Source organism: Jaculus jaculus, chromosome 2 (genome assembly GCF_020740685.1).
Source record: "Jaculus jaculus isolate mJacJac1 chromosome 2, mJacJac1.mat.Y.cur, whole genome shotgun sequence".
Classification (NCBI taxonomy): Eukaryota; Metazoa; Chordata; class Mammalia; order Rodentia; family Dipodidae; genus Jaculus; species Jaculus jaculus.
In genome coordinates this window covers 11,333,761-11,345,774 of record NC_059103.1, presented here as the reverse complement: position 1 = coordinate 11,345,774, position 12,014 = coordinate 11,333,761, and the positions used below count along the sequence as shown (strand labels likewise).

Genomic DNA, 12,014 nt, shown 5'->3' with positions numbered 1-12,014 from the left:
ATGTGGCTCGGTGGAGGACACCTGCATGGCCCCAGCACAACAAGATTAACACCAACAAAAAAAAAAAAAAGCAAGCCGGGCATGGTGGTGCATGCCTTTCATGCCAGTCCACAGGAGGCTGAGGTAGGTGGATACTGTGAGTTCAAGGGCGGTCTGGAGCTACAAAGTGAGTTCCAGGTTAGCCTGGGCTGCAGTGAAACCCTACCTTGAAAAAAAAACCAGAGAAAGAAAGAAAGAAAAACTAACCATAGCTGGGGGGCCGTGGGGTACTCTCCGGGGTCTGGATCTGGCCAAGGCCGTGGGGTCATCATCCTGACAACTGAGGCACAAGCATTGGAAAGCATCTTGCTCTTTGCCTGGTGGGACCAGCAAACGCTGGGGCGCTGGGCTCCAAATCCCTCCACAGGTGTGGGGCGGGGGGGGCCATTTACAAAGGGTCACTCTCTGATCACACCCTGCTCTCAAGTGACCCAGGGGTGAACTGGCGGGGACAGCGACGATGAGCCAGTGTGGGAACAACACTGAGCTGTAGACGGCTGGCAAGTCGCATACGTGCACTCGAGCTTCTGCTGCCCGCAGATGGCCATGCATATGTATGGCGCAGACACCCTCCCCGGACACAGACGCGGCCCAGAGATATTTAGGGTTCTCATCCCGTCACTTTACAGAGTTCTCAAATTCCAGAAAAAAAAAAAAACAAAAAACAACACGGCACCCATGGGCCAAACAAATTGACATTATTAAGTCTGCTAAATTTAAGGTGGGGAACATAAAAATGTCTATTTAAATGTTCTCAAATGATAATTTTGCAACAGTGAGCTAGAAATTCCCCAGGCATTTTAAATTCGCACCCTCATTTCTATGCACACACACCCCCCCATCACTTTTGCAAAATTGGGACAAATGGTCCACAAACAGACCAAGGTAGGGATTCACAGCATGGTGTACCACCACCATCGAGATGAAGACAGGACAGGGCATTGTGGGGGGAGGGGGCGTGGATGTCACTGACCCACGTAAGTGCTTGTCTTGAGGATGGAGCACCTGTCATGTTCAGCAATGCATGACCTTATCTAGAATGATAGAGGGTAGGATGCTTACTTCACATTATTTATTTATTTTGGTTTTTTGAGGTAGGGTCTCACTCTAGCCCAGGCTGACCTGGAATTCACTCTGTAGCCTCAGGGTGGCCTCGAACTCACGGTGATCCTCCTACCTCTGCCTCCCAATTGCTGGGATTAAAGGCATGCACCACCACGCCCAGCACTTACTTCACATTTTAAAGGCACCACAGTATGTCCGTTTATCCCGAATCTGCCACCAGAAGGCTCTGGAAGCCCACCCCTAGCTATTACACTTCCATGAACCAGAGAGGGGTGATCTGGTAAGCAGGTAGCCCTGGGTGGCATGCCTGAAGCCTTCCATGGTACTCTTGGAGTTGTAAAGAAAGCATGGTGGAACACATCAGTAATGCCAACACTAGGAAGGTAGAGGCAGGAAGATCATAGCCATTGTGAGGCCAGACTGGTCTATCTTATAGAGCACCAGGTCAGCTCGGGCTGCCTGAGACCTCATCTCAAAACAACTGAAAGAACACCTATGCTTTATTCCGCTTTTCCTACCAAGTACGCCCACCTGTGTGGTCTGATCACATCAGACCCCTTGGGGCATAAGAACGCCTGCAGAAGCGCCTTTTGGCTGCTTGTGGCAGCTCAGGCAGGACTAGGACTTGGTCACCTGCTAGTTGGGGCTTGCAGTTCACCCCCAGGAGCCTTGCTTCCCTATCTACTATGTGGAGGTTTTACTGTCACCCAGCAGGACAGCTGAGAAGTGCGACGGAGGGCACAAAGTGGGTGGCTGATCCCAGAACTGGGTCTGTAATGGGGGCTCAGCAGAGGAAGCTACCGGAACACCCAGTGTGGTCATTTCTGGAATTTGAGGGCGAGTGATACGCGATGCCCATGAAAATGGCCGTGCCACGAACGGTGGACACTTGGTCCCCAGCCTCAAGAGATGGGAACCCACAACCCCTTCCCGGTGGAGCCCCTTCCTCACCTTCTCCCCAAAGATCCTCTGGCAGATCCCGTTCTTGGCCAGCTTCTCTTTGACCTGCCGAGTGAGCTCTATGGTGTCCACTTCCTGGTACATGTAGACCTCGTATTGCTCAGGGGTCAGCGGGGGAACGGAGGGCTTGGAGGGCTTTGTCATGGGCACGATCGGGGAGGAAGGCAGAGGGCTGCTCTGCGGCGTCTCGCTGCGGCTGGCTCCGGTGAGGCTCAGTTCTGAGCTCTGGGAATAGGGTGACTCGGCGCTGGGCCACTCTTTCCAATACTCTGATGACGACGACGAGGGTCCCTGATGCTGGCTGCGCTCGGTGGCCCGAGCTTGGCTGCCACCTGCCTTTTCTTTCCCACTGGCAGTGGCGTCCTCAGCCTTGGTCTCCTCAGAAGAGGTGAGGTTTCTCTTGTCAGGCTGGATGGGGCTCCACCAGGGGTCTTTCCACGCGCTTCCGCGGCCCAGCTCGCTCTTCACCTGCCTCAGGACCCCCTGGGCAGCATCGGCTGCTCCCTGCGCGTCCAGCCCGGGTACATCCTGAGCCTCCTTTTTGAGTGCTGGGGCGCTGGGCAGAGCTGAGGGGCCGGCCTCGGGGGCGGCGGGGGTTTTCTTCAGGGAGATGGCAAGAGGGGAGTAGGTGGTCACGGTAGGCATGGGCGAGGCAGAGAGGAGCTTGGGCGTGAGGAGGGCGAGGTCAGGCTGGGGGAGTGGTGCTGGCTTTAAGGCAGGGTCCAGGGCGGCCTGCTGGGCCTCCATTTCCCGGCGGGCCTGCTGCAGGATGGAGCGGATGGCATCGTCGGAGTTCCCGCTACCGGATGCCGAAGATGGCTGGACTGGCTCGGCTGCACGGAAGAGACACGGGGTGAAATTGTGGCCGCATAGTCTCTTGCAGAGGAGCACCTCAACCTACTAGAATGCAGATTATACAGGGGAACCATACTGCACTGTTTCCCCAAAGTCCCCACCAATGAAACACGGAGAGACTATCTGCACACCTTGGCCCAGCAGAAAGCACACAGAACTGATGGTCTAGTTGGATGGCCCGCTCACTGTCACACAGCAGCTGTATTTCTGACCATGGATTATGATCAAGAAGTACACATCTGAGCTATTGGGGACACATGTGCCATCAGTGCACCCTCCTGCCCTGGCGTCCTTTCCTAAAGAATCATTTATTTATTTATTTTTGAGGCAAGTTCAACAGACAGGCTTCTTAAAATGAGAGAATAAGAGCAAGAGAGAGAGAGAGAGAGAGAGATTGGTGCACCAGGGCCTCCAGCCACGTTAACTGAACTCTAGATGTGTGTGCCTACCTTGTGCACATGTGTCACCTTGTATGTCTGGTTTATGTGGGATCTGGGGACTTGAACATGGGTCCTTAGGCTTTGCAGGTAAGCGCCTTAACTACTAAGTCATCTCTCCAGCCCGAGAATCATGTTTTGTCTCTGTGTGTATGCATCTACATGCACACGTGTGCCTGCATGTGTGCATGTGTGAGAAGGCCAAAGGAGTTGGCACAGTCTTCTCTACATTCTTCCGTCTTATTTCCCCAGGACAGAGTCTGTCGCTGAACCTGGAGATCCCAGTATTTTGGTTAGACTGGTTGACCAGAGTTCCAGCAACCATCCTGTCTCTTCTTCCCATAGTGCCGGGGTTACAGGAATGGGTGGCCACACCCAGCTTTTTATGTGGGTGCTAGGAATTGAACTCAGGTTCTATTGGCCAACAAGCTCGCAATCTCCCAAGACAATGTCCTATCTCTCTGGGACCTTCTCAAGGACACAGAAGGCAGTAAGGAGGGGTTTCACTCAGTTTGCCATCTAATAACTTTGGGCAATTATGATCACAATAATAATTTTGTATGTGCATGTAGAGTGCGCGTGGGCGTGTGATGTGAGGAGATCGGAGAAGCACGCTGGGTTCCCTTCTCCGTTGCTCACTGGCATTCTTCTTTGAGGCAGGGTCTCTATCTTAATCTGGAGTACTATTTCCAGTTAGTGAACCCCAAGGGCTTCCTAGTCTCACCCTGCTCACTGACCCGCCCCCCCCCCAATGTGGATAGGGGTTACAGACTGTGTGGCTACGCCTAGCTTTTAATTTTAATTTTATTTTTATTTTTTTGGTTTACCAAGGTAGGGTTTTGCTCTAGCCCACACTGACCTGGAATTCACTATGTAGTCTCAGGGTGGCCTCAAACTCATGGTGATCCTCCTACCTCTGCCTCCCGAGTGCTGGGATTAAAGGTATGAGCCACCACACCTAGCTTCCTAGCTTTTTTTTTTTTTTAATTAATTAATTTATTTGAGAGAGAGAGAGAGTGAGACAGAGAGAGAATAGGCATGCCAGGGCATCCAGCTGCTGCAAACAAACTCCACATGCATGTGCTGCCTTGTGCATCTGGCTTACATGGGTCCTGAGGAATTGAACCTAGGTCCTTAGGCTTTGCAGGTGAGTGCCTTAACTGCTAAGCCATCTCCCCAGCCCTGCCTAGCATTTTTTAAAAAGGATTTATTTGTTTATTTGAGAGAGAAAGAGGCAGAGAGAGGGAGAAAGAGAATAGGTGCACCAGGGCCTCCAGCCACTGCAAGCGAACTCCAGATGCTTGTGCCCCCTTGTGCATCTAGTTTATGTGGGTCCTGGGGAATGGAACCTGGGTTCTTTGGCTTTGCAGGCAAGCACCTTAACCACTAAGTCATCCCTGCAGCCCAAGAGGGAGATTCTTTGTTGTTGATTTACATGTGTGTGTGTGTGTGTGGTGTGTGTGCCTGCATGCATGTGGAGGCTAGAGGTTGATGTTGACTGTTTGAGTCCAGTGCTCTTCACCTTATTTTCTTTTTATGAGAGACAGCAAGAGAGGGAGAGAGGGGGATAGAATTGGGGCACCAGGGCCTCCAACCACTGCACTGGAACTCCAGATGTGTGCACTGCCTAGTGGGCATGTGCGGCCTTGTGTCACCTTGTGTGTCTGGCTTATGTGGGACCTGGAGAGTCGAACACAGGTCTTCAGGGTTCGTGGGCAAGAGCCTTAGCCACTGAGCTGTCTCTCCAGCTCCCCCCCCCCTTGCTTTTTGAGGCAGGGTCTCTCACTGAACCAGTGACCCCCGGGGGTTCTCCTGTTCCGCCCTCCCTGGTGCTAGGATTGTAAGCTCATGCCACACGAGGTCTGCACCCAGGTTCTCACGATTGCGCAGCATACCCTTTACCTGGTGAACCTTTTCTCTATGCCCCAATGAGACACTCTTAGATCCATTCTGAAGCATGACATTAAGAGGAAAGTAATACACATGTGGTGGCATGCCTGTAATCCCAGCTCTCAGGGTCATAAATTCAAGACCAGGCTGGGCTACAGTGCAAATACAAAACAAGCCCCCAAAGAAAAATTGTTAATGGTACAGATCCGGGTTCTCTCTGGACACACCTATGTGTGTGGAACATATGAGGGACTGGGGAGATGGCTCAGTGGCTAAAGCACTTGCTATGCAGGGCTGAGTACCTGAGTTCAGATCCCCAGACCTCACATAATAACTTGGAATTGTGGTGAGTTTCTACAATCCCAGCATCCCCAACGACAAGATGGGAGGTGGAGACAAGAGAATTTCCCAGAAGTCTGTGAACCAGCTAGCCTGGCTAAAGAGGGGAACATTGATGAGAATGAGAGACCCTGGCTCAACTAAGGTGGAAGGTGAGGCCCAACACCCCAAAGTTGTCCTCTGGTATCCACACGTATGTTGTGACATCTGTGCACCCAGTTGACCCCGGCAACACCCACACAGTGTCCCCTAAATTAAAGAAAAGAAGAATATCATGCTGCTGAACAGCAGGTGAGGGAGAAGAACCCTTACCGGTTTTCTGCACTTGGAGTTCTCTTTTGGCCTGTTCCAGGATGGACTTGATGGCTTCATCAGAACCAGTCTCAGAGGCTCGGATCCGGGTGGTGATGTTACCTGCAGGGAGAAGTCACAGCAAAGACATCAAGGCTCAAGCTCCCGTGGACAATCAGCACGAGGACATCGTTCTTACACAGGGCCTGCGGCTGAGGCTGGTGACTGATGGGGAGGTGGGCAGGGCCTCCCACTGGTCCCTACCGGCTGCCGGATGAGGGACATGCCCTGCAGGAGGCTTCCTGCTGAATTTGCCTAAAGGGTCCATGTCACTCAGTCAGCTGGACTATCTTTCAGAGTCAACTGAACCGAATATGGACATGGGGTTGGTAAAACAATCATTTAGGACAGTATAGAAAAGATGGTAGATTCAAAGGCGATGATTTTCATGAGTCATTAAAAAGTTTGGGCTTAAAATTATATTCAGGCTTTCTACATTTATTTTTTCCCAAAGATGAGCATGGGAAGGAGGGTAAAATGTTGATAAATCAACACATATTTGTGATACTGGGGATTGAGTCCAGGGCTTTATACATGCTAGACAACTGCTGTACTCCTGAGCTATGTTTTAGCCTCTCACTGGGGGATTCTAGGCAGGAGCTCTACCACTGAGCCATGCCCCCAGCTCCTCACTGGAGGATTCTAGGCAGGAGCTCTACCACTGAGCCACACCCCCAGCCCCTCACTGGGGATTCTAGGCAGGAGCTCTACCACTGAGCCACGTCCTCAGCCCCTCACTAGGGGATTTTAGGCAGGAGCTCTACCACTGAGCCACGCCCCCAGCCCCTCTCTGGGGATTCTAGGCAGGAGCTCTACCACTGAGCCACGCCCCAGCCCCTCACTGGGGGATTCTAGGCAGGAGCTCTACCACTGAGCCACGCCCCCAGCCCCTCCCTGGGGGATTCTAGGCAGGAGCTCTACCACTGAGCCACACCTCCAGCCCCTCACTGGGGATTCTAGGCAGGAGCTCTACCACTGAGCCACGCCCCAGCCCCTCACTGGGGGATTCTAGGCAGGAGCTCTACCACTGAGCCACGCCCCCAGTCCCTCACTGGGGGATTCTAGGCAGGAGCAATACCACTGAGCTATGCCCCAGCCCCTCACTGGGGGATTCTAGGCAGGAGCTCTACCCCTGAGCCATGCCCCCAGCCCCTCCCTGGGGGATTCTAGGCAGGAGCTGTACCACTGAGCCACACCCCTAGCCCCTCACTGGGGGATTCTAGGCAGGAGCTCTACCACTGAGCCACGCCCCCAGCCCCTCACTGGGGGATTCTAGGCAGGAGCTCTACCACTGGGCCACGCCCCCAGCCCCTCACTGGGGGATTCTAGGCTGGAGCTCTACCACTGAGCTACATTCCCAATCTTGGTAACTCTGATCTTGGACCAATCATGTGGATGTACTGGGTGAAGAGGAAAAAGGATGAATTTGAACTTTTTCAGACCTATGATCACATACTGTCTTTCTGAAATTTACCAACAAGGAGAGAAGCCTGCCAACACCCCTAAAGGACACAAACACATTCTTGCAGTCACGTGGCAGTGCTCTGCATAGCAGTCACACGTGCTACAGATAGATGCCCTGAAACGTAAGTAAAAAAGGGTCTTGGGGCTGCCCCAAGATCTTTCTAGAAGGCATCCAGATATTTTAAGTGTTCACTGCCTTTCTCAACAGGGAGCGTCATGAAACCACTTAATAAAACAAGGACAGCACAGGGACAGAACCACTCAGAGACCCGACAACTCCAAAGGGCATGGTGGGTGGGGGGTGGCCTGCTATGGCCCGTGGGAGAATTAATCACTTTTGGTATCTGTCCTCTCTGTGGGAGTTTTGATGGACTTCGGGGTTATAAGTTTGAGGAAGCAGCAATATATGGTTCAATGGGGGTCACTTGACTTTTCTCAGAGTACATCTGTTACTCTGTCACCTGCTCCTAAGAAGAGAGGCGTGGTGTCGCTGGAGTCAGGGGGCACCTGGGATGCGTGCCGAAGAGGGTAACCTCGAGAGGATGGGGCTGCGCGCCTTGGACCCGTGCTTTGTTTTATACTTACTAGCTGTTTTTCCATCAGGTTCCAGGCCAGAAGCACACTGTAAAGTTTTAACCCAAATACACAGCTAAGGACATGCTGCTTCCTAGTTACTGACTGCAAAGAGAAACACCTGCCTGAGACATACCTTCAGACCCATTTCTTCGTTTCGGTACTTCCTGAAAGAGTCTGTTCAGGCTCTGGCCTGGATTCTCTGTTGAAAAACAAGTGTGGTAAGAACAAAACAATCAGGGGGATGGTGGCGTCGACGACATGGGCTGTGTGACATGAAATCTGAGCCGCCTGTCGCTAAAGAAAGGGCTCAGGGCTTCTTCCTGGGCAACTTGGGACTCGCTAGAACTTTTCTAAAAGGCCTTGGAGCTAAGACCTGACAGACCTAAGTCACAGTCTATTGGAGTCACTGGCAAGAGGATCGGAGGCAGGAGAGTTGCCTCCAAGCGTATCGCCCGCCAGCCCAAGAACAGAGCTTGCGCTGATCATACAAAGAACTGGCTTCGGTTAACAGCGCCACGTAGGCGCCGCGTTCTCCGTGCCGAGCGCGCTGCGGGGAGCGCCTCTTGGCTGCCTTGAGTCTGAGCGGCAGAGTGCTTCAGATGTGGCTCAAGAGATTCCTCTGCGTCATGGCTGACTTAGCTCAGGGACCCCCTGTTCTTAAGGTGGGAGGGAATTATTGATACTGTGGACGTGATTGGCTTTTATTATTTTATTTTATTTTATTTTATTTTTATAGAGGGTGCAGCGGGAAGGGTGGTTGAATAAAACTTTTGTGTCATTTACGCAAGGCAGGCATGTTTTGTTCATGGCACCGAAAAACCGCAAATGGGACATAAATGATGGAAGATGACCATGGAACATGTCGTCTTGGGGTGGGTGCAAGGGGATAGAAGGCACCTTGATGTGCTCACCCCACAAAGCTCACAGGAGACTAAGTCTGACGGGTGCTACTGCCACAGGCTGGGCGGTACCTGAGGGGCTCCTCCTAACCTGACGTGAGGCCAGCACCCAAGGCCAAATGCATCCAAAAAATGCTAAGTCAGATGTTGCGCCAAACTTCTAATTGAACACAGAGCAGCGAAACACTAAGTTTACTAAGCCCAAGGTGCTGATCATCTTTCCAAGGTTAGATATCCTGAAACTCATGGTTTTAGAGCCTTCTGGTTGAACTCGAACCCTGGAGATGGTGGAGCTGAAGAGCACTTTACCTGATGTGATGTGCAAATGTTGCTTCACACGCAAAGACACTCACACATGCGTGCACGCACGTCCGCATGCACACGCACACACTCACGGCCTTCCGAGGGGCTCACATGCTGGCACCGACCCCCAGGCCTCTCTCACCTCTTTGTCTGCCTTGGATGCTGCGAAGGGCCAAGATGTTCTGCTCGTCAGATAAGAACTGCTTCATCTTGTGGAACGGCTCCTTGCCGCGGACAGTCAACTTATTCCAGGGCTTCGGCCGGGCCAGAATCTCGCTCACGGACCCCTGTGACAGTCCCAAGACGTAATGTCCAAAGATGCGCTGTCCGATGTTGTGCTTGATGAGTTGCTCTTTGACCTGCCGGGCGATTTCCGCGGTGTCGATCTCCTCGCCCTCCGAGGCGCTCCCAGCACTTTCTGACTGGCTGGGGGATGGGGCCATGCCATTTACATCTGGGCTTGGTTGTAATGGACTTGGGGAAGATATGGAGTTTGTGCTGTAAGGACCTGTTGAAAAAATCGTGCTTGTGCTTCCGGCTTCCTGCATGGCCTTGGAGTAGAAGGACTGTATTAGCTGTCGCTGGAGAAGAGAGTTTAGTGCAAACTTTCCCGTAGAAGCCAGGGGTAGGCTGGGGCTGGTCAGGGATGAGCTGTAAAAGTCTTGATTTAACCCCGCTGGTGAGAAGTGGTGTGTACCGTTAGTATTGGAAACCTGTTCCCCTGTGTTGCGGGGCAACTGAGGAGGAGGGGAGGCCGGCAAGGGTCCAGGGCGCCGACTCTCAGGCTGTTCTCTCCCTTTTCTCCTGGCTGACCCTACAAGGAAGGGCAAACAGAATGCATTATGGGGGATTCAAAAGGGAAAAAAAAACCAAGACCAGAATGCCAAGTGTGCCCCACAAAAGGGAAAAAGGAAAAAAAAAGTGCAGATTTTAATTTTTTTTTTTTTTTAAACAAGGGCCAATGAGGTGTGTTGGTTTGTTTTTCAGGTTGAATTTGTAAATCAGCCAAACGAGGCCCCCCAAAAACAAGCCACATGCATTCGTGTTTGCACCTTTCTTGTATGTTGCAGCCTTGGAGAATCCCCCTGACAAAAAGTTCAAACTGCTAGAGTGACAAGGAGCCGGTTACACACACGGGGAAGAGGCGACAGGCCAGCGGGGCCTTTGGCACCGAGGCTCCCCCAGAGGGCCTGCCTGCGGAGCAGCCAACACTGACACTTGGGGACCCGTGGGGTCTCTCACACCACGTGCTCTGAGGCAGATGCACCGTACCAAGCAAGTCCCCTCGATCGAAGGCGCATACATTTTAGGAGTGCAATGACATCGGAAGCCCAGACAACATTACACGCTTTTTACAAGCTGCGAAACCCAAGCAGTCAGTGACACCACTATTTTGGGATGAGCAAAGACAGCCTAAGGATGGGGGTGGGGGACGCATCCCCGAGGAGAGCCTGACGAAGGAAGAGAAGTGCCACTGAGCCTGGGAGGGCCGGCGACCCCTCGAAGCAGGCCTTGGAGACCACGGTGGCTTCTGTCCCTGGCCTATTCGAAGCACAACTAGGAAAGACAGCAAACACCCTTGGGGTGTCCCTCCTGGGACCTCGACCACATGGCCCCTAGCTGACCTGGGCAGGTTTACTGCGGCGCACACGCATCTTGTCGCAGGATGGGGGGGGGGGTAGAGCGGTGAGGGGTGGCAGGGGCACCGAACACTCAGGGTTAGGCCAACAAGTTCTTGTCACCCAGCGGCGCGCCCACCATGCATAATCCCAGACTCGCAGCTCCCCCGCCTGGTCCAAGACCCCCGGAAGCGAGCCAACCAAGCACCAAATGTGACCGGTCCACCTACCGCTCAGGTCGCTGTTGGAGATGCGGAGCGCTGCGTTCTCAGACTGCAGGGAGCGGTTCTTCTCCAGGAGCAAAACCTCCAGAGGCTTGGCTGAGTCCTAGACAGGGCAGAGTGGGGCTCATGATGGGCTTAACTCGGGACCCCCTCACCTTCCTAATTTGGGCTCCGTCACTATAATACAGTCACAGATCTGATGGCCCCAAGGGACAACACCCAAGGAACTTGCAAGTATGAGGGCCTGAGTTGGATCCTCAGGACACTCGGAAAACCAAGCACGGTGTTACATGGCTGGAATCCCAGGAATGGGAAGACAGACCCCTGGGACTCACTGGCCAGCTAGTCTAGTCTACGTGGTGAATTCTAAGTCCGTGAGAGAGCCTGGCTCAAATGAAGGTGGACGGTGCCTGAGCTCTGCCCAAGACTGTCCTCTGGCCTACACACGCACACACACACGTATGTGTGCACGTGTGCATCCCCATGAATCAATTTCAGCTGAGATAACTGGTTTCTTCCTTTTACTCATATAGCTTCTAGAAATTAATTCTTCTCTGTGCTGTCCCCAAACTCCTGCAGTCTTAAGCCTGGGGCTCATTTGGTGATGGGATGGGCTGCTGAGCCACCAACCTTGGTCAGAAAGCAATTCTTCTGTTGGATTTTTTTTTTTTTTTTTTTTGGCCAGTTATGAAGATGACAGCTGCTGTTGGGTAGTGGAAGTGAGATTCCACTCATGTAGGTGTGGGTTCTGTACTTGTTTTTTGTTTTTCTTTTTTTTTTTGAGGTAGGATCTTGCTGTAGCTCAGGATGACCTGGAATTCACTATGTAGTCTCAGGCTTCAAACTCACAGTGATCCTCCTGCCTCTGCCTCCCAAGTGCTGGGATGAAAGGTGTGTGCTACCATGCCAGGCTGGTTCTATACATTTTTAAACTTTTTCCAGGCATATGTATCCATGTGTGCACACGCAGAGGACAACCCTGGGTGTCATGCT

The 12,014-nt window shown here is 52.5% G+C and overlaps 1 protein-coding gene across 10 annotated transcripts in view; it reads right to left on the bottom strand.

The window, feature by feature from the left end:
• The window catches only part of Cux1 (cut like homeobox 1), a 422,843-nt gene that overhangs the window by 67,297 nt on the left and 343,532 nt on the right, over positions 1 to 12,014 (bottom strand). For 5 of the 10 annotated variants that reach the window (XM_045142920.1, XM_045142918.1, XM_045142919.1 and 2 more), the window contains 5 exons: positions 11,028 to 11,124; positions 9,321 to 9,992; positions 8,110 to 8,175; positions 5,898 to 5,999; positions 2,056 to 2,897 (listed from right to left, as the gene is read on the bottom strand). In XM_045142920.1, the coding sequence (XP_044998855.1) occupies positions 2,056 to 2,897; positions 5,898 to 5,999; positions 8,110 to 8,175; positions 9,321 to 9,992; positions 11,028 to 11,124 (1,779 nt within the window). The remainder of the gene's footprint in view (positions 1 to 2,055; positions 2,898 to 5,897; positions 6,000 to 8,109; positions 8,176 to 9,320; positions 9,993 to 11,027; positions 11,125 to 12,014) is intronic. The other 5 variants (XM_045142924.1, XM_045142925.1, XM_045142922.1 and 2 more) reach the window with 2 other exon arrangements.